The 21,362-nt window shown below is 40.7% G+C and overlaps 1 protein-coding gene across 6 annotated transcripts in view; it reads right to left on the bottom strand.

The window, feature by feature from the left end:
- Kif16b (kinesin family member 16B) overlaps nt 1-21,362 on the bottom strand; it is a 270,207-nt gene that overhangs the window by 128,676 nt on the left and 120,169 nt on the right. For all 6 annotated transcript variants that reach the window (XM_048455467.3, XM_048455465.3, XM_048455466.3 and 3 more), the window contains exons 13-15: nt 4,982-5,101; nt 4,059-4,110; nt 2,444-2,581 (exon numbers count right to left, since the gene is read on the bottom strand). In XM_048455467.3, the coding sequence (XP_048311424.3) occupies nt 2,444-2,581; nt 4,059-4,110; nt 4,982-5,101 (310 nt within the window). The remainder of the gene's footprint in view (nt 1-2,443; nt 2,582-4,058; nt 4,111-4,981; nt 5,102-21,362) is intronic.

The following is a 21,362-nucleotide window of genomic DNA, read 5'->3' as shown; positions in this document are numbered from 1 at the left end:
TAGACCTTACTACAAAACCTGTATGCCACAAAATTGGAAAATGGGGAAGAAATGGACACTTTTTTAGATAAATACAATTTACCAAAATTAAGTCAAGACAGGTGAGCAGTTTAAATAGACCTGTAAGTCGCGAGGAAATAGAAGCTGTCATTAGAAACCTCCCTACCAAAAAAAGCCCTGGCCCAGATGGTTTCAATGCAGAATTCTACCAGAACTTCCAAGAAGAGCTAATACCTATACTCCTTAATGTATTTCACAATATTGAAACAGAAGAGTCATTGCCGAATTCTTTTTATGAAGCTACAGTTACCCTGATACCAAAACCACACAAAGACACAACCAAGAAAGAGAATTACAGGCCAATCTCACTCATGAACATCAACGCAAAAATTCTCAATAAAATACTGGCAAACCGAATCCAAAAACAGATTAGAAAATGTATCCATTATGATTAAGTAGGCTTCATCCCAGAGATGCAGGGCTGGTTCAACATATGCAAATCTATCAATGTAACTCATCATATAAATAAACTGAAGGAAAAAGTAGACATATTTTAAAATGAGCTACCTAGTTGAGTAGAAGGACAAAATAAAATAAGGTATAAAGTAAAATAAAATTACTTCATTTAGACATTTATCAACAAGCTTTAATCTAGAGGAGAATTAGATACATAGTTACAGCTATCTGAAGAATTTCTGCAAACTCAGCAAACTCATGATCCTGCTTCCTTCCTGGGCAGTACGGGAGAGAAGAATCATTCAAGGTTAAATGTTAAGGAAGGTCTATGTATCGCCCACACTGGAGAGCACCCTTTAAAGAATTGGAAAGTTCTAGGAATGTACAAGATGAGTCTAGAATATCTCTCCTCAGAAGGTATGCGAGAGCTCACAAATCAATGACGTCAAGCCCAAGACACAGATGCCACCTTGAAGAAGCCCACACTGGCCAAATCTGAGACAATATGAACATTCAAAATAAATAAAGGCAAAGCAGAGGAAATATTAAATAGAGTGACTAACTATGCAACTCTGATACTAAAAATTCAACTGACAAATGCAGAAGAAATGATAAAGAACTCTTTAGCAACCAACAGATTAATAATAATTCATCAAAATTTTAAAGACAGTTTCTGAAACAGTAAATCAACATGTGACAAGGGAAAGAATATTAATAACCAAAGTGCTTTCCCAAAGCCAAAGTATCTAAAGCCAAAGTCAAAGGAAGTAACTACACAGGGAAAAAAGCTTAGCCAGTTGCATGTTTACCAAGGTACCAAAGGGAGTGCCATAAGAATTGTTTGATGGGAGAGGAGGAAAATGCAGCATTATCAGAAATGCATCATATTGGAGGTGTAAGTCTCAGTGTCACAGCCTTGCCTAGTCTGTACAAGTCTGACCCAGCACTTCCTGCAAACAAACAAAAGTCTAACTACAAACAGCACCAGAGAAATACCACAGAGGGAGTATCTACAATGCCTCTGACACACTCTGTTCAATGTCATAAAGTCCAAGAAAGACCAAGGACCTGCTCTAGAATGAAGAAACTAGAGATGTGGCCAACACGCCCATGCACAATGCTGGATCCATGAGAAGCAGATGGCCAAACTCAAATAAACCAAATCTGAGGATGACCATTAGTTTCCTAGTTGTAGGGCTGCACTATAGGTGTATGGAGAATCTCACTGGTGGAGGAAATATACACAAAGGCACTCAAAGATTGGAATCTGTCACACTCGGAATCCTATCCTTCCCCTAGAGGACATGTAATCCCATCAGCTTGGAACAGTTGGAACCGTTAGGTAGAGGAGTCTCCTGGAAGGTCTTCAGAGAGGTATGGTGTGCCTCCCTCTTTTCTGTTTTCAGGTCATGAGATTTAATTCACCACAGGCTCAAAGCCAAAGGACTAACACTGACTGGAACGACCTTTTCTCTTTATAATCTTATCAATTTAGCTACAGAGAAAAAGAGCAGACTAATTAACATGCACTGGTTACTTTCACATGGCTCTGTGATTTCAAAGTTCTGCATCTATTCTTTTTTTTTTTTTTAGAATACTGAAGTTGTTTCCAACAGAAAAGGCATGCTACCCATCCTGTGTATATAACTGTAACCACTCGTAAGAAGGACATAAACACTGAAAGTAAAAGTCTTAAAGGAAATGATTATTATTAAATTTTCTTGTAAGAGGTACTTTTTAACTTAAAATCATCTAATAGCTAATTCTCACAACCACAAATATTCATAAATATGTCATGTTTAATTCAACAAGAAAGTGGGTATTATGAAGCAGCCCCCCAACAAGACAAAGAGAAAACATAAGGAGGCAAATAGTCTTAAAAAGTCTTTAACCTCTGTGTCCCTTAATCAGTAAGATGTGTATGTTCCCCAAGGCCAGCTTGTTTTCTCAATAGATACAGAGAACTCTGAAAAGCAAAACCAGGTACCTTGATTTAGCTGTGTGGCATCCACAATCTGAACACCATTCACGGAGCATTGGGACCCACTTAGGGGTATCAGAGTCACCGTTCCCCCGATATTCTCAAAGATACAGTGTTCACTCTCCAAGTCAAGACCATGAAGGACTAGGAGAGAAAAACAAAGGAGAAAGTTGGTCCCCACTCGAGTGTCTGCTATGATGACTCCCAACTATTTATCTCTTTTCCATTTTGAATGTCTGTTACTTTCCACAAAAGCGCTGTGGACAATACCATTGAGTGAGTCTGCAATGTTAAGGGGCAGAGACAGAGGCATCCACGATGGTTACCTCAAAGGGTCTGGCTAGCCACCCTGTGACAGTGAGCTCTGGCATGGCAGCTTACTCTTCCTAACAAGAAGACACAGGTGAGCAGCTTGTTTAACTGAGAATCTCTGTTCAATGCAGGCCAATTTCCGCCAGCCATAGGGAGACATAAGAATGAAAGCCTCTATGGGTCTACGAGCCATGAGCACCTCTGCACTTTCAGGTAATGCCTCCTGTAAGTACAGAGTAGAGGCATGGCACAGCATGGACCTCAGGAGGTCTTAGGAACTTCCAGAGGCTTCTCTGAGATGCCCAGTGCCACAGCCTGTGCTGATTCTGAGACCCCTGAGAGCAGCCAGTTGCTGACAGTTACCTGATTATCTATGAACATCCCAGCAACAGCAGATATGAGCACCTCTCCGTGTATCAGGAGTAGCTCCCACTTTCTCTGCAGAACTGCACCACTGAATGTCTCTGGTCAGAGAACACTGACCTTACTAACTGTCATTGTTTACGGCTGCTCCCAAGACCAAATACATAATTAAAACAAGGGATCTGATATAAAAGCATTCTCAGAAGTACTTGAGTCTGGGGGCTTCTGGAGTGGTTTTCCAGCTCTCCCCGTTTCTAGTAAATATTGAGTGTACAGAGAAACATGCAACAAGTGATTCATTAGCATATACTTGATAGAAAAGAAAAGTCCTCACCAGCAACTCTAAATGTGTCTGGAAATAAATGTAATGTCCCCCCAATCACCATTGTGCCCCTCTACACATACACTGACTGTTACCACATTGTCCACCACAGAGTGCCAAAGGGATGCTTAGAACACTGTGTAGGCTGTCATCTTTCCAAGCGCAAGAGCTAGCTGGCTGTATGCCTTTTGAAGACTATAGGACACCAGAAAGTCATGCCTTCTGTGTGGGCCTGGTCTCATACTTGGTCATCATCTCTGTGTAGAGAACTGTCTATATCCTGCCTTTTAAAAGGCCTGGGATCCTTTATCCATGTCTGCTGGCTTATTTCCATAAATCATGTGACAAGTATAGAGTGGCAGGTGTACTGTGACTTAAATAACTATACTAGTAGGATAAAGAATGTACATGGGGTGGCAGAAAAAAGTCATACTGTTAATGTGTTCACTGAATTAACTGTGCTTGTTATTTAATTGAGATGTGGTCAAAATTGTAGTTATACATATACCAAGCAATGCGTCAACATTTTCTCTTATAACTACTTCAATGCCAATTAAAAAAAAAGAAGGTTGCTCATTAAATATGCTTTTTAAAACTACTGAGAGATCACTGATAGAGTCTCACCAATATCTTGCTCTGTTGAAGCATCTTCTCGGCCAACGTAAGTCTGCCCTTCCTGAGAAGAAAATTCAATAATATTCATTAGTGAGTGCAGAGAAACAGCCTGCTTCTCTACATCTCATTCCATCTTGATGCATTTCACCCGCCAGGCGACAGACTGAGCAGGGTCTGGGGCATGCAACAGCCTCAGTGAGCTCAGGGGACCGAACACTGCAGTGACATCCTGTGTGATCTGCTAAGTACCAGCACCACTGCAGAGGCCAAGTGCTCAAAAAGGCCAAGCTCTTGCAGTCTGTTTGGCCCATTAATTTTAAGGATGCTTCAGTTCCTTTCTACAGAGTTCCTCTTTCAGTGGACAAGGGTTGCTTTGTGTCCAAAGATACACGATATGAGAGGCCACAAAACTCAAGACAGAATAACCTCATTTTGAGTCAAAGATGACAGTGAATATATTAAAATCAAGGTCACAGAGACACTCCTTGAGAACTCACAAGGAGCTCTGCTCTCTAGAATAGTGGGAACTGCTCAGAACCAAGCCTGACCATCTAAGAAAAAGGGACCATTTTATAATTACCAGGAGGAACCAGCAATTGTGCACAAAACAAATTCTAGTTCTGTAGCCTTGCTCCTTCCTCGGATTTTTTCTGCCTTATTCCCTCCCTTATCCACGTTTTTCCCTGATTCCACAGAAGAGAAGCCAAAATGGATGACTCATCATTTAACTTCAGAACTCCATAAATACAGGAACTTCAAATACCACTGAATCCCAATGAACTGTAGAAAATCCCCAAAGGCTCAAGGATTTGTTGTATATTCTTTAATTTAATAGTTGTATTCATGGCCATAAAGTATTATAATAAACCTTGCTAGAGTCTAAAGGGAAATCTGGAAACAAAATTAGAATGTTCCACTTAAACAGTTTCTACCTTCAAGTGATACAAGATGATCCCAGTACTCAGAAGGTCATCATCAATGCCAATCAAGTGAGGCAGCTCGGAGTCCAGAACCACACCAATCCCCTCCTTTCTGAGGGCTAGAGTCTGCTCCTGAAATTAGGAGAAAACAGAGAAGGAAAAAGGTTACTTTGGGGAAAGACAACTTCATACTAGCTGTTCTTTAGATATTTGAAATAAGTCATATTTTATTTCTTATAATAAAAAGGGAGAAAGAAAAATGGAATTTAAATTTCATGTGGAAAACCTGGCAGGCAGTAGGCAAAGTGAACTTGGAGCATATAAAATGTTCAACACAAAATGAATTAAACTCTTAGCTTAATATATATATATATATATATATATATATATATATATATATATATAACCTTTTCAAAGTCAATCTCAAGGTCCATCTCCCTTAGCAAAAGCAAAGACTTTCCAATCACCCTCCATAATGTAATCTTTTTTCCGTCTTCAAATCCTGCACTTTAATAGCTAGAAGTCTCTTTAATTGCCCGTCCTACTCTCTGGTCATCAAATTGTATGGAGCATGCTCTCAAGACAATAGCTCCCAGACTGAGCAGAGCATCTCTATACCCGGACTCCCCATAATCTTCTCAGGGATGCAGACCACTCCCACCTACACACACCTGTAGCAGTTCTTCCCACTTCATTCATGGGATGGTTTTAATGAGAAATGTTCTTCCATAGTCTTAGGTATTTAAATATTTGGTCCCCAATTGGTGGCACTGTTTTAGAAGGTTTAGGTAGTAGAGCTTTGCTGGAGAAGTAAATCACTGAGACCAGGATTTAAGGTTAAAAACTTCCTACCATTTCTAATTTGCTCTGTCTTTTTCATGCTTGCCATGGAAGGTGTGAGCTCCCAGTTTCCTGCCACCATGGCTGCCCTGTAATGTCCTATGTCCCCACTATGATGGACACTTATTGCTCTGAACTATAAGTCAAAATAAGCTTTTCTCCTCTGCAAGCTGTCCTGGTCATGATGTTTCTGTCACAGAAACAGAAAAGTAACTGACACAAACCACAATGCCCATCACCTCCCTCAGCCCAGCTTATCCTTGTGCTTTGTGTCCCCTAAGAGAAGCATTACACACCCCAAATTTCCCTGTACTTCTCCTGTTTCTCTCTGCTACTCTTTTGACATTACACCATGGAGGCTGTCAATCTTGGGAGTCTACTCATACTGGATCATGGACCTCAACCTGACTCTTGACTTACCAGCCATCCACTTGCTGAGGACTCTTCAGTTAAAATTGTCAGGGTATACCTCTCCCCTAAAATCCATACTTGCATACACACACACACACACACACACACACACACACACACACACACATTCCTGCCTAACTCAGTATCTCTATATAAATAGCAGATTGGTAGTTCAAACTTAACATATTATTGAACAAATAAACAACCATAAACAAACCCCCTCAAGCCTTCAGACTATCCACCTCATCTCAGCAAATGCCAATTTTACAGTTACTCACAAGGAAAAAACTATAGCAATACTTCACTCCTTTCTTTCTCCAAATTCTACTCTGTTTGTTTGTTTGAGACAAAGTTTCTCTGTGTAACAGTTCTAGCTGTCCTGGAACTTGCTCTTGTACAGTAAGCTGGTCTGGCACTCAGAGATCCCTCTGCCTCTGCCTCCCAAGTGCTGGAATTAAAGGCATGCACCACCACTACCCTGCTCTAAATTCTATTCTTACACTGTTGAATCTACCCAACTGTATGCATCACCATTACTGACACTTCTAAGTCTTTCTTAACCACTGGCAGATACGTGGCAGTCTTGCTGGCCTCTATTCTCTAATGCTGATAATAATCTTCATCTCTCCAAGGCAGTGGCAACCAAAAATGCCTCTGGATGTTGTCATGTGTCCCCAGTGTACACAAACAGCCTTGGTTGAAGCATTCCCCTCTATAGGTACATAGCAGGCATCATCACGTACTTCATGACTCAGTTCAAAGTCCCTCACTCCACCCCACTACAAAATATCAAGAACCAGACTGCTCCATGCTTACTTGTTCCCCTCTTTAGCAGCTCCACAACTCTTGTTGCCAAGGTACTGCTAAGTGGGGAGATATAAGAAGTTAGGACAGTGAGTCATGTACAGACCCAGAGCAATCCCCCAGAGAAGAAACCAGAAGGCTCATGTCTTCACTCCACACCAAAGTGGTCCAAAACTAAATTCAAGGTTCTGGAGAAGTTCAAGGTGGGAAGCTAACAGATTCCAAGAAATTTAGGGTGAAATTTCAAATGAAACTGGGCAGTGCTAATTCTGAACTAAATGATACCTTGGTGCAGGAAAATAGTTTAAATTCTGTCAATCTGTTTATTTTGAATAAACGCTGATTGGCCAGGCAGGAAGTATAGTTGGGTTAACCAGACAGGAAGTAGAGGCGGGGCCATGAGAACAGGAGAATTCTAGGAAAGAGGAAGCCCATTCCTCCCATTCCTGCCCAGACCACCCAGAAGCAACATGTGACCTGCCCTGCTGTGAAAGGTACCAAGCCATGTGGCTAGCATAGATAAGACAATGGGTTAATATAAGCTACAAGAGCTAATAAGAAGCCTGACCTAATGGGCCAATCAGTTTATAATCTTATGGAGTCCCCTGTGTGATTTTCTTTGGGGCTTGCCGTCTGTGGGGTACCGAGCAGGACAGAAACACCACAAGCCAGCCTTCATGTTACAATACCTAAGTGTGTGGCAACATTGTAGATGTCATGGATGAACTGGGTAGAGGATTCTAGCTACTAACCAGGTGTTTCAGGAGGAGCTACTCCTAGTGAACATCTCTCCCACTCTTACCTACCAAAGACACATTTCTCTATCTCATAGCTGATACCTAAGAACCTTTTATTTTGGTGAAGAATCTTTGCACGGTACCATTTAATCAGGCAAACAACATACCACTTACAATTCTCTAAGCAAGAGATTCTGAACCTCTCAAGCTAGTATCAAAGCAAAACTCAAATCTTGAACTTAAAGGAGTTAGTGATAAGTTCACGGATGGGGCACACAAAGTGGGAAACGCTTTGAAACTTCCTTCTCTGGAAATTTTAGGTTTCAAACGCACACATGCAAACCTGAAGCCACACAAGAGGGTGATAGAATGAAGAGACCCAGGTAGATTTATCAAAAAAAAAAGCACATAAAAACCACCACTTGGAAGAAAGCAATTTAATTTAACAACCATTAAATAGATATGCAAAGAAATGGCCAGTGCATAAGTTAGATTCTAGAAAGGGAAATGAAGCATATCATTGTTCTTCAATTATTTCTCCTATCAACCACGCTCTCATTCCACGGCTGGGAACCTCAGGCTTTGAGGTCAAGAGATTCAGTAACCTTGATTTATGATGGCAAGGCCCTTGTGAACCATGACTGAAATGAGTGCTCTATATAGAATGAGCCCCACTTCTACCTCTCATTGGTAGGATCCGTGCCTCTCCTCCTGATGATGGAATTCCAATAGAAATGAGATGCATGTGATATTTTATATATATATATATATATATGTATGTAGAATTTAATCACACAGTTCCACCTATAAAACAATGTCCTACTGGAAGGTCTAGTCTCTGACCCAGGTGATGATACTTTATAAAAGTTAAAGGCTCCATAGTCATGACCTGTTTCCACCATAGACATGAAAAGAAAAGAGTGACTCCTCTCCTAAGTCCAGAGCCATTTGTGTTTTCTTTCTACAAAAATTGTGGGCGAGAACACCCACTACCAGAAAAAGGAAGGAAGGAAGGAAGCAAGGAAGGAAGGAAGGAAGGAAGGAAGGAAGGAAGGAAGGAAGGAAGGAAGGAAGGGGGGGAGAGAGGGAGGGAATATTTTTAATCGTAACACTTCTGACTTAAACCAGAAAAATCATTTTGGATTACATCCAAGTTCACTCTAATATTCTTTACCAAAAAACAAAAAATGAAAAGTGCTTTTTTTTCTTCCTTGAAGTAAGTTTTAAAGACTCTGGAAAGCATTGGAAATTCACAACTTTGGAGCTATTAGATCAAAAGCACTACTTGTCCCCACTCACCCCAACACACACACATGCACGCACTTGTACATATGTGGCATGGGCAAAACCTGCACCCAGAAAATTTTCCCAGGCTGGAGAGTGGGGCAGATGAAGTTTAGATTAATGCTGCCCTAAAGTTCCATGACATTCAAGCTGCATTCGACTACATGATAATATAAAAGTGTCACCTCATAAAACTGAAAACGAGGGTTTAAATCATTGCTCAAGTGAAAAAGTAATTTCAGACAAAAATATCTATCACATATAAAATATTTATTGAGTGGCATCTACTGTTATACATAATTTATGAAACACCTCTTGGATAAGACAGAATGCTTAACATAGAGGTACTGGCTCCCCTCCCATAACTCCTGGCACAATGAGCCTCAAAGAAAGAAGTGAAATATGTAGAGATGCAGATAGCTTACAACGAAACAAAGTTTTAGGTCAACCAAATGCGTTTGCATGAAAAGGGAACCTAAGAGTGATCACAAGTGTCAGAATAGCATCAAGTCATATTAAACAATGTGTCTCTCACAGCTGAAAAAAAAAAAAAGCTCACTGTGTTTTGCCTCAACCTCCAGACACCTAGTCACATAAAACATTTCTGAATGTGAAACGTGTGTTTGAACAGAAGACAGAGCACCTCAGTCACATTCTGAGGACCTTGGGATGCCTAGAAGGTTACAAGCAAGGATTCCTGAATTCAGAGAAGATCCTATAAAGGGTACTATTTGCTATGGAGGAGGAGCTTGTAGTCACCACACAATATTACAGTGAAAAAGATTCAGCTTTTAAAATCATGACTTTATCCTTATTTTCTCACACCGAGTCATGTAAAACTGAACTACTTCCTTGAATAAATGAGTAAGTTAAGACCAATAGAAAAGCACACTGAACCAGGAGTGTCACTTAATGGCAGAGCAGGAGCTTAGCTTGCTTGAGGTCTTGGCTCACACTGAGTCTGCTAAGAGGCAATAGAGATGCCAGGCTCATCTTAAATCACTCACTGGGTGCTTGCTTTTTGGTAGTAGACATAGTGATTTTAAAGTGGGTTTTTTCCCAAATTGTTAACAATTAATAAATGTCAGAATTTTTGTAGAAATTTAGTCTTATATATTTTACCAACTAGTGACACGGTATAGCTCTGACTCACAGAAAGTTCAGCTAACTTCCTTAACCCAGAGCACAGACATGACCAGATGAGGCCATGAGGAGACCTACAGCACACACACAAGGGGAAAGGGGAAAATATATCAAGCAGACTGTAATACTTCCATAAAAATAAAAGCCTGTAACAGAGGTTATCTTTCAATTTGAAAAAATGCATAATTTAATCTAACAGATCAAAAATAAATTGAAATATTTGCTGTCTTTCAACAAAAATGCATCTTTATCCAGCTAAGTTGAGAAAAAAAAAACATTAAGAGACCAGTTGTGATGATTCATCTTAATTGTCAACGTGTTCGCACTTAGAATTACCACAGAAATGCACTGAGGTGTCTCTATGAAGGCGTTTCCAGAAAGGTCTAACTGAGGAGAATGACTCAAACTGAATTCAGGAGGTACCATCATATGGACTGGGGTCCCAGACTAATATAAAGAAGAAATAAGCTAAACACTAACCACCCTTGCTCTCTGCTTCCTGAATTTGGGTGCAATGTGACTGGCTGTCTCATATTTCTATCACTGTGACTTCTTCATGATTTCTTGCCATGATAGACTGTACCAAAAACTGTGAGACAAAATAAGCCCTTCCACTCCTAAGCTGCATTTGTCATGCATTTTGCAAAAGCAAATAGAGAATTGGTCAAGGTCCTGGCTGCAGGACCAGGCAGGACAGAAACTTCTGTCTACAAATGGCACCCAAACGTTTGGCAAGAATTTCCACTTAAACTCTAAAAAAGCTTTAAAAAAAAAGATTCTAGACAGAAAAGAACAGAGTTAAGCCTAGCTTCTTGCTAACACCATTTTCTCTGGTGGGCTCTGTTTGCTGTCAGCAAGTAGAGGCATGGCTCCTTAAAGAGAATCTTCCTGACTCAGTATTAAAGGCAAAAAAACCCTCACAGCTCTGTTAAGAGGCCCCGCCACCAAACACTTAAATGGTGCTTCTGAGCAGCCAGCATCAAAGCTTCTTAGTGGTGGGATGGACCTAGAAACTCCACAGCTGTGGGAATAAATTTGGATGTGGGAATAATCTGGATGCTGCCACTGCCTCCTTCATGAAGACAGACTCTCCAAAAGCTAAGCTGGGGCAGAGCCAGTGGCCAAAGTTGCAGCTTTAATCCTAGTCTTTAGTCTTAGCAGACTAAAGGCTCATGTGGTCAGAAAAAGATAGAGATATATAGTAAAGAGAGATTCAGACAGAAAAAAAGCTCTAAACAGCTTACAATGTATTAAAAATATATGTAAGCTTAGAAGGAAAAAGAAAAAGAATAGAGAAAAACCTTAAAAAAAGAAATAGAGTAGTCAGGTATGGTGGCACCACCTTTAATCCCAACATTTGGGAGGCAGAGGCAGACGGATCTCTGTGAGTTCAAAGACAGCCTGGTCTACAGAGTGAGTTCCAGGACAGCCAAAGATACACAAAGAAACCCTGTCTCAAAAAAACAAACAAACAAACAAACAAAAATTAAAATAAAAGAATTTTTTTAAAAAAAGTCACAAAATATGGAAAACACACAGAGAATCTGCATACTGTATGTTATGTGTTGTTTCTGAATTGTTTGACTGCTGAGAAAGGAGAAACGTCTACTAAAAGACATTTAATTATAAATGCTGCTGGATTAATCCAACCATATATTTTGAAAATGCCTTGACTGCAAAACTTAAATCAAAAGATATGTCACTTTGGAGAAAAGGTTTTGTTTTTGTTTCCACAGGAAATGAGAGGCTGGAGATTCATTTTGGGTTAAAAAAACAAAATAAGGTTGACCATCTAAAAAAATCTCCAATGGGAATGGATGGCCCAGAAGAGCCAATGTTTCAGAGCACCTCTGTTGTAGTTTCCTCTGAACAGATTCAAGACAGATGGCCAAGCTGATCCTGCCTCACAGAATACTCCAGTAAGGACTTGAGCAAAATCCTAACTTGTATTTGGATCCCCATAAAATTATCAGTGCCCCCAATCAGCAGGAAGGAGCCTATAAAACTATGCGCACATTCCCCCCAAAAACTGGATTATAGATGTTTGTCTTTGTTTAGCATGTTGGTTACAAGTTGTTATGGAAAATGGTCAGGAAAAGAGCTTAACAAAAGAAATGAGATTGTTTTGAAAAACAGGGTCTTGTTTTGAAAAGCAAAAAAGCGGGGGGATGCTGTGGGATAATGCTCATGTACACTGTAAAAAATTGTCACTTATATTGATTTAATAAAATGTTGACTGGCCAATAGTCTGGCAGGAAGTACAGATGGAGCAACTAGACTAAGAGAGTTCTGGAAAGAAGAAAGAAAGAGGGTCAGTCACCAGCCAGATGCTGAGGAAGCATGATTAGAAAGCTGCGCTGAGAAAAGGTACCAAACCAAGTGACTGAACATAGATAACAATTATGGGTTAATTTAAGTTGTAAGAGCCAGTTAATAATAATCCTGAATTAACAGGCCAAATAGTTTATAATTAATATAAACCTCTGGTCTTTCTCTGAGATCAAACAGCTGTGGGACTGTATGGGACAGAAAGTTTCGTCTACAGGTCCCTGTTCACTGTGTCCATGTTTTTTCCAGACATGTTTCGGTTAGAGAAGATTATTTTCTGTTTGGAATTGTGTTTCTCCCATCCTGATAAACAAATGATGTCAGTGGTACCAATTTGTGGCCACAAGGTATACTGCATTTCCTTTCATATGAAACACTGAAGAGAGGACCACTGTCTCTTGAAACTGAACATCGTTGGTGGAAGTATTGAGTCAATTGAACTTTTAGTCCATGGCAGGCAAGTTGGTTTTTAGCTCATATCCCAGTACCCATGAAGTTCGATGGTATGATTAGGGCAGATCTCAGCCTTCAACAGTCTTTCCATTTTCCTGGAACACAATGCATTATCCCAATCTGCACACTCAGCTTTTCCATTTTATGAAAATTGCCCTGCCTTCCTTTCCATTCTCAGTTGCATCTGCTGCCTGTCTACTCCAGGAACAGTAATTACCCCAATGCTGCACTGCCTCCGTCCCTCCCTTCTAGCTTCCAGCCACACCAGCATCCAGATCACTTCATCTGCGCTCACTCACATTAGCCAGCATTTACTCGAGTAACTTGATTTTCAATGCCATCTATTATTTTCCTTGAGGTTTCCAATTTTATTTATTAGTTCTGCAATAATGTCGTCTTAGACCTCAAGATCACTCTTTAGTCTACAATCTCTCTTTTCCATCTCCTCTGCTTTTTATTATCATCTTGCTTTGTTTATTGAGTTCCTGCTTCTCATTAGCCTGTTTTATGGAATGAAAGGACTGTAAGGCTCCCCCTTCTAGCCCTGACATATGTTTTCATCTAGATAAGGACTGTTTTGTCTTTAGAGGGTTTATGATTCATATTCATTCCCTTCCACCCCCTTTTACATAACGTCCTACTTCTTTTCTTCACTAGAAAATGCCATATACTTAACACAAGGCTCCTGTGCTGTCGTACCTGTGACCCTTCTGGTCAGAAGACTGAGTGGTCTGCATTCTTGACCACTTTTCTCTAGCCAGGCAACAAGAGGAGATAGAGGGCCCTATAGAGAGGCTCTGCCCTCTCTTACATTACATGTCCTCTATAGAGGACCTGCTTGGGAGGACCAATTCCAAGGGATGCAGGAAGGCAGCTCCAGCTTCCTAGCCTTTCACCAGGACTTCTAGCACCAGCTGTTTTCATTTCATCCCAGTTGCCAACATCAGTACTACTGTCCTTCAACAACAGAAAAGAACTGCCTTATTACTCTTGAGACTGGAGCACACTGCAGAGGAGCTTTAGGATCTTCATGGGTTTGGCGTCTGAGTCACTCTACTTCCTCCTCCTCAGCAGCCAGCTTATGATTTTTTTCATCTTGTTTCCTTTTGGGAACTTCATGGGGATGTATATGTTGCTTTTTATTATTTTCTCAGTTTTTTGAAATCTGTGATATTATCTCTAGACAATTCTTTAGTACAGAAGTCAAGAATGGTATTTCAACATTCTACAAACAGGAGCGGGGCAAAAACCAAGGGCATGAACACAAGAAGCCAATAGAGAATCCCTTTAGCTGACAAACTAGAAAGTGCTCTTTCTGGGAAGATGGCATTGGTATTGATTTAGAGACTGGGGAATATCTGACAACTTTGAAAACAGAAATTCGGTGCAACTACAAAAGTTGAACCTAGCAAAGATGTGTAGGCTGAAGGGGCTTAAGAGAAGAAGGGAGTGGAGGCAGTAAAGAGAAGGGCAGTTGGAAGGTTGGTGGACCCTTGGGACAAATTTAGAGATTGGCCAGCCTTACAAACATTAAGTGCCCTGATAGTGATAGGGGATTAGCCTCTATCGTCAGAATCAGGCTCCAGAAAGGAGGGGACTCTGGTAGGAATGCAGAACAAGAAACTCATGAGAAAAGAACTGAGTCCACCTGCAGTTCTTTCCATCTCTGACTTGAACCCGGAAGGGCCATCTTTGCTTTGCCTCTGTGACACAGCTGTAAGACCCACAGCTGTCATTCTCTGTGGTCCTCGCCTGGTCCTCGCCACTTCTGACATGTCCATGGTGAAGGTGGTGGTGTGTTGTCACCCTTGTCGTCATCCCCCTCCTCCTCTTCCTTCTCTTACCACCATCCACTCTATTCACATACAGAAGTTAGGACCATCTTCTCAAGTCTCAAGAAGCCAGACTAAAACTGTGCACTGGCCTTCCATATGTGGAGAGTAAAACGACACCCTCATCTCACTTAGCCCTTCCTTTACTCAACCTTCTGGCCTCTTCTTCCTCCACTCTCCACAGGGATCCCAGCATCCTATCATAGTGTTACCTATCCAGAATGGGGCCAGTGAACACCAATCTGCTGAGCAGTCTACAAGAACAAGATTGCTGCTTATCAGTATTGTGTCTGTGTCCGATGACAGCAAGGACAGTCCATGGACCTCAAGACAGCAGTGAAAATGGCCAGATGAAGTCAGAAGCTGAAAGTGAAATCTAGCTAAAATTCTAACAGACAATTAAAAACAACATGTCTGTACCTATTAACTGAAACCAGGGAGAAGGTCATCACCTGTGATGTCACAGACACTGAAGGGGAAATGCAAAAGCACTGTTTTCTCATGACTTTGAAACAACCCAGATGCTACTCTGGTCAGGAAGACTGCATCTGAACAGATGGTAGGCAGTCCCAGGACTCAGCAGGGCAGAAGCAGGAGGAGAAGGGCCCAGCTATCATCTACTTGGTGGAAATAACAAATCTAAATTTCCAGGCAGGACTGGCAGTTGGCCCCTCAACAGTAAATATGGTTAATATTGCCCTTTTAATGAGCAGAAACTCTCTGGGCAGTTGAATTTCCATTATACACCCCACTGTAGGAATTATTTAAGCATAAGACCTAACTGCTGGCATGCAGTTTGGAGAAGATACTGTATAGGTCTTTTTGATGAAACAGTCCTCTTTGCTGAGCAAATCATCCAGATGCTGGTATTTAAATTATGCAAAATACATAATACCAATTAAAGAAATTATGTGTGAAAATATGCAAGAGCGAATTTCCTCACATTAATATTTAACTAGACTTTTTAAGTGGAGCAGGATCTTATGATCACAAGTACTTTAGTATATTTGACCTAAATGGGAGCCTAAAATATCCAGGCAGACACACAGCCAGCTCTACAAGGGTATTTTCTATGGAGCACAGACTTTAGCATAGGGTGGGCAGCTAAATACAAGGATTATTTTAAGTGGGGTACTGTATTCCAGAAAGCCTCAATCTGACAAGGGCCTTACATTCTTGTCTTCTAAAGCTACCCTGCTCTTATTTCTCAGTCATGGTATATGCCAGGCTTATCTCTGCCTCCCAGCCTTGATTCACAGGATAACACCAGGAATTCACCAGGAATCCTTCCAGCTCCTCACAGGCTCCTTCTGAAAAGTTTGCTCATTCCTAAGCTGGTATGTAAGATCACCTCTGGGGAATAGGCCCTGCACTTCTCATGCAAAGAAATAAAACTCTTTTGTTTAGATTTGCTTGTTTTGTTTTATTTATTTGTTTATTTATTTATTTATTTATTTATTTATTTATTTGCAGGGTTTCTCTGTGTAACAGTCCTGGCTGTCCTGGAACTCACTCTGTAGACCAGGAATGCTGGGATTAAAGGCTTGTACCGCCACTGCCCAGTTTGTTTAGTCTTAATGGAGAAGGCAGAGCATAACTCCCCCTTCCTCTAATAACAGCATATCCAACTGGATTACCAAAACCTACTTAGTCTCATGAAGCAAACAATCCAAAGAGCTACTGTATCTGAGGGCTGATGGACCGTCAGGAGCCCACATCAGTGGAGAAGAGAGTTTACATCTCAATGAGAAACACAGGGATATAAAGAAAGGCCCAGAGAGAGAGGGAGAAAGTCCATCCCAAGCCTGTGATACTGACCAATGCACTGCCTTCTGTGAACTGTCTATTGCCCAAGTCCAATCCCTCTGAGAGTGCATGGCACCTATACTGCAGTTCAACTCAACCTCAAAAAAGCCAAAATAAGAATATAAATGCCTATCTTGGTTACATAAATACTCAAATTTTGCAAAAGTACTCCTGGAAGTAATAGAATACATAATTAATAAACCATAAGCAAGATAAACTGCTGTGAATCAAAAGGGCATACAAACACAGATTATACAGGAAAGGGTGTTCCAAAGCCCAAATATAATTTAGAATGTTGACTGCACAGGCCTTGAAAGTTTATTAAAATAAGAAACATAATCCATTTTAAAATAAGAAATCACATTTGAAAGCTAGTTTAAAGGAAGGCACATGTGACTAACATTATAGAACTTGTCAAGGGTATATGAAATGAAAGGCAAGGCATAAGTTGTGTTTGCTGGTCTGAGCCACTGGCAGGAAAGCAGCGCCCCAAACACAGAGCATACCTGAAGCGTGTTTCAATCACACATTTATTTTTGCTAACAGCAACAGTACGAGCAAGACACTTATCTGAATATCTAACTCTCACGAACATGACCAGTAAAGCTTTAAAATGAAGAAAATCCCTAGGGCATCAAAATCTCAAACCTCATTCCTTACCAAAAACTATTTGCATGCTGTGTGTGGTCTACTCACACACTCAGGAGGCTGAGGAAGGAGGGTCCCATGAGCCAGAGCTCAGGATTAACCTGGACAATTTATAAGATGAGATCCTATTTTAGACAATCACAGAAACGAAACGCATTTGTTTATGAGGTTTGATACACTGGATACTGTCTCACTGTGCCAAGCTGTTTGGTGCATTCTGTGGAGTTAAATAACATCTACACCATGCGATTCACCATTTCCACCTCAAAGCCCTAGAAAAGAGGTAGGCCAACTACGGTCATAGGCTGGATTAGGCTTAAAAGCTGGGTAACTTTTATATTTTCAAACAGTTGAAAAAAAACCCAAAGAGTATATTTCATGATGTGAAACTGTATGAAACCGAAATCTTAATGATGTTTTACTAAAATATGTGCTCCATGTTCCTTCATATATGTGTTGTCTATGGCTGCCTTTTGTTAGGATGGGAGAGTGGGTCAGCTGCAACATGCTTCATAGGGGCTGCAGAGAGGAACTAGCTACTTTTCAAAGGCTCTTCAAAGCAATGGTTTGCCAGCTGCTATACAGTACACATATGAGTCTAGGAAAAGACAGACTCGAAACCGCATAGCAGTTGCCTTTAAAACAAAACCCAACCAACCTCTATAAAGTACCCAGACATACATAGGAGTTTGGGACAGGTAAATTGCTGGGATTTGTCTAGGGAGATAATATGTGGTTGACCCTTCAGAGCCGTTTGTCCCACATCTGCACACTTGACTGCAAATCAAAAGCATCTAGAGGAAAAAATCCAGAAGTTCAAAAAGCTGAATTTGCAAAATGCCAAGCACTACATTCCCCAATAAAACAAACAAACAAACAAAGAAGCACAAGTCTTCCTTGCTGGAGACCCCTGTGTCTTCACAGGCCCTGTCCATCCCCAGTAGTTTCTTAGCCCAGCACTGCTTAGCCCAAGGCTTGTCCACACACTGTGCAGCAAAGCCTTTCTGTGACTGACTATGAACAGTTTCTTCTCTAAACATCTGTACAGAACAACCACCAACACGCTGGGCCTCAGCATCTTCAACACAGGACTTGAGTATCCTCAGAGTTTTGTTTTATAGACATGGGATCCTTAGAACCAATCACTTGCTGAGACCAAGACACAATTGTATAGTAATGAGAAACAACAGTTACAGAAAACACAACATAATTTTAATAAAGCAGAGAAGAAAATATTATAATCTTTATGAAGAATTCAAAAACAATAAAATATCCTTTCCATATAGAAATCAGAATCAAGGTTACCTTTCAGACAGTAACCAGGAGTAGACACTGGATGGCCATGGTGATGGGACTTCAGGCTAGAGTATGCCATTTTTTCTTTTAGACTTTGGTAACCACTAGTATCCAGTTTATGAATGACTGGAAATGAGCACATGTTTTGCAAAGTTTGTTCCATGTTAATATTTCAATATGAATGCTTGCCCTACAGCAGCAGAAGCAGGGAAGGACGACGACCAGAAAGGGTAGGTGCAGCAGGAGATCAACAGGACGGCAGAGGACAGGAAACGAGTGATCACTGTGTCATCCAGCACAGTTCTCTTAGAGCTGCACCCACTGCAGCACGCACAGACTTGGGAACAAATTGAGAAGCAGGCAGAGGCAATATGGCACTGAAGAAAGCAATGCTAAATATTGTTTCAAAACACCACTGGATGTGAGTATAAAACACACCTAGGCTTTTTAATGACAATGGTTTCATGAGACTGAAACAGTGAGAAGTCCAGACACTGAAGTCTCCCCCTTCACCTCTGCACCTACCAACTAGAGGAGGCTGATTGCTTTTCTCAGAAAGTCTTTGACTGCTCACATCAAGAGCAGAAATAAACCCAGCCATGGCAAGCACACTGTTCTGCTATGCTATTCAAAGCATGGGTTTGTGGGTTACCCAGCTTCTCACAAGTTTTGACCCTGAATGGTTGGTATATATCTTCTTTGCTCTAAAGGGTAAACTTCTGTAACAGCAACAGAAAAACAGACTCTTACGGCAAATGCTTCACTCAGGATAACATCAGAGAATGAGGCTCCCCAGTCACAGAGGCAATTACCTCTGTGGATGTAAAGCTATCATCATAACTCATCCTGGGCAAGCTTGTAAAAGCTAAAAAGCCAAAGCACATAGAAATAAAACATTGTATTAGTTTCCAGTTGCATGTTCACGGGTCAGGAGTCTAGAAATGGGCTATCTGCACACTCTACCCAGGGTCTCGGGGGACCACAGCAAAGCCTGATCCATATCTGCAGTCTCATTTGAGATTCAAAGTCCTTTTGCAAGTTCACTCAAGCCATTGGTGGAAATATGTTTCTAATGGCTCCACGATCCTAAAACTTTTCTTCAGTCTGCATGCTAAGGAATACTCAGTAGCTAAAGGACATGTATCAGCAGCCTTCACAAATGTCAGTGGCCAGGAGACTGTAGATAGGTAGTTCCATCATGATGTCCCTCTTCCAGGGCTGGGACATCTCACTTTCCACATTCACTCACATTGAAGAAGGCTGTTACAAGGTGTTTTCAGTCATCTCAGAACTCAGCCTACCACAAACACGAACACAAATCTATTCACTTGAAGGGATTTCTTGTGTAGTGTGTATACATGTACATGCATGAAAAAGTCTAACTAAGGTCAACATTGAGTATCTCCACCTTAACTAAAATACAGGGTCTCTCACCGAACATGTATCTTGCGTATTTGGCTAGGCTGGAAACTCCTTAGATTCTCCTGTCTCTACTTCCCCAGAGCTGGAACGACACAGCACGTCATCATGCCCAGCTTTTACATGGTGCATGGAACTGCAGTCCGCTCCTCACACTTGTACAGCAAGCACCTTCCAGACTGAGGCAGCTCCTACTCTGACATTTATCATTGTTAAAGCACCCATCGGTTTTTTTTTAATACTTTAAATCTTAAGCTTCACGTAACTGTTAGCAAAAACTAAACTGCACTTTGCTGTTTTCCTTTCATTAATAAAAATGTGTCTCCTTTCAGCTACACATATAGCCACAGACTGCACAAAGGACTATTCAATGAGAGGAGATTAAGCCCACATTTTCATCCTGTGTACTCTATAGATAGTCCCCGAGACACCTCAGGAGGCAGCACTCTCCATGCACTGTCCCCCTACTCCCTCAACTTTAATTTCAATACTAGACAAACACATGGCATTAGTCAGGCACAGATAATAGGAAAATAAAATGTTCCTCTACACAATCTACATAGAAACTTATGTACCAATAGAAGACCATGTACCTAAAAACAGTCCAAAGTGTAAGTCAGTGAAAGAAAAGATAGTCTGCTATAAAGTTCAATTCACTTACAGATAACTGTGGTCAGGATACTGCCTTCTGCATAAACACATGCACATGTACACACACATATACAGACAACACACACACATACTTGCTTAATAAATCCAGAGTTGCAATCACAAAGGACCCTACAAGAACTAATTTAATAATAGTTTTAAATGAACAATGTTCTAAAAGTCACAAATGGCTTAGAATTCTAAGTATTCTCAACATTTTGAATAACAGAGAGAATCGTTTCCTAGAAAAGTCGATTTTGATGTTCCTGTGATGTTTTCTATCAAAGTCTGCATTCCTAGTAGAGATCCTGTGTCAGGTTCTATTTTACAAAAGCATAAGGAACTCACTCAGTGGCATGCAGCATGACTCATAGATGGATGGTTTGCAAACCATTTGCAGTCAACATACAAATTAAATGCAAACATTCAGAAACCTTAAAATCCATTTAACAATAACTTTACGAGTATTGAATCTAATAAAACACGATAATTTTTACTTTTGAAATCTGAAACTGACCATCGATATTGTAGATAAGATGCTTCCTATGAGAATCTGCTGGAATGGAGCCCACAGCCCAGGGGAACGCGGAATCTGCTGTTACTGCTCTGATGTCTACAATACCCGTAAAGAATATGATGGATAAGGCACAGGAAACAGAGTCTGTCATCTCACAGAAAAAGCAGTTTGTCATCTTTAATGTGAACAAAATTTACCTTTGTGCTTCAGTTAAACCATGAGGAAAC

This window comes from Myodes glareolus, chromosome 10 (genome assembly GCF_982192425.1).
Source record: "Myodes glareolus chromosome 10, mMyoGla1.1, whole genome shotgun sequence".
In the NCBI taxonomy this organism is placed as follows: Eukaryota; Metazoa; Chordata; class Mammalia; order Rodentia; family Cricetidae; genus Myodes; species Myodes glareolus.
The sequence above is the reverse complement of the archived record's forward strand: the minus strand, read 5'-3'. Positions and strand labels throughout refer to the sequence as shown.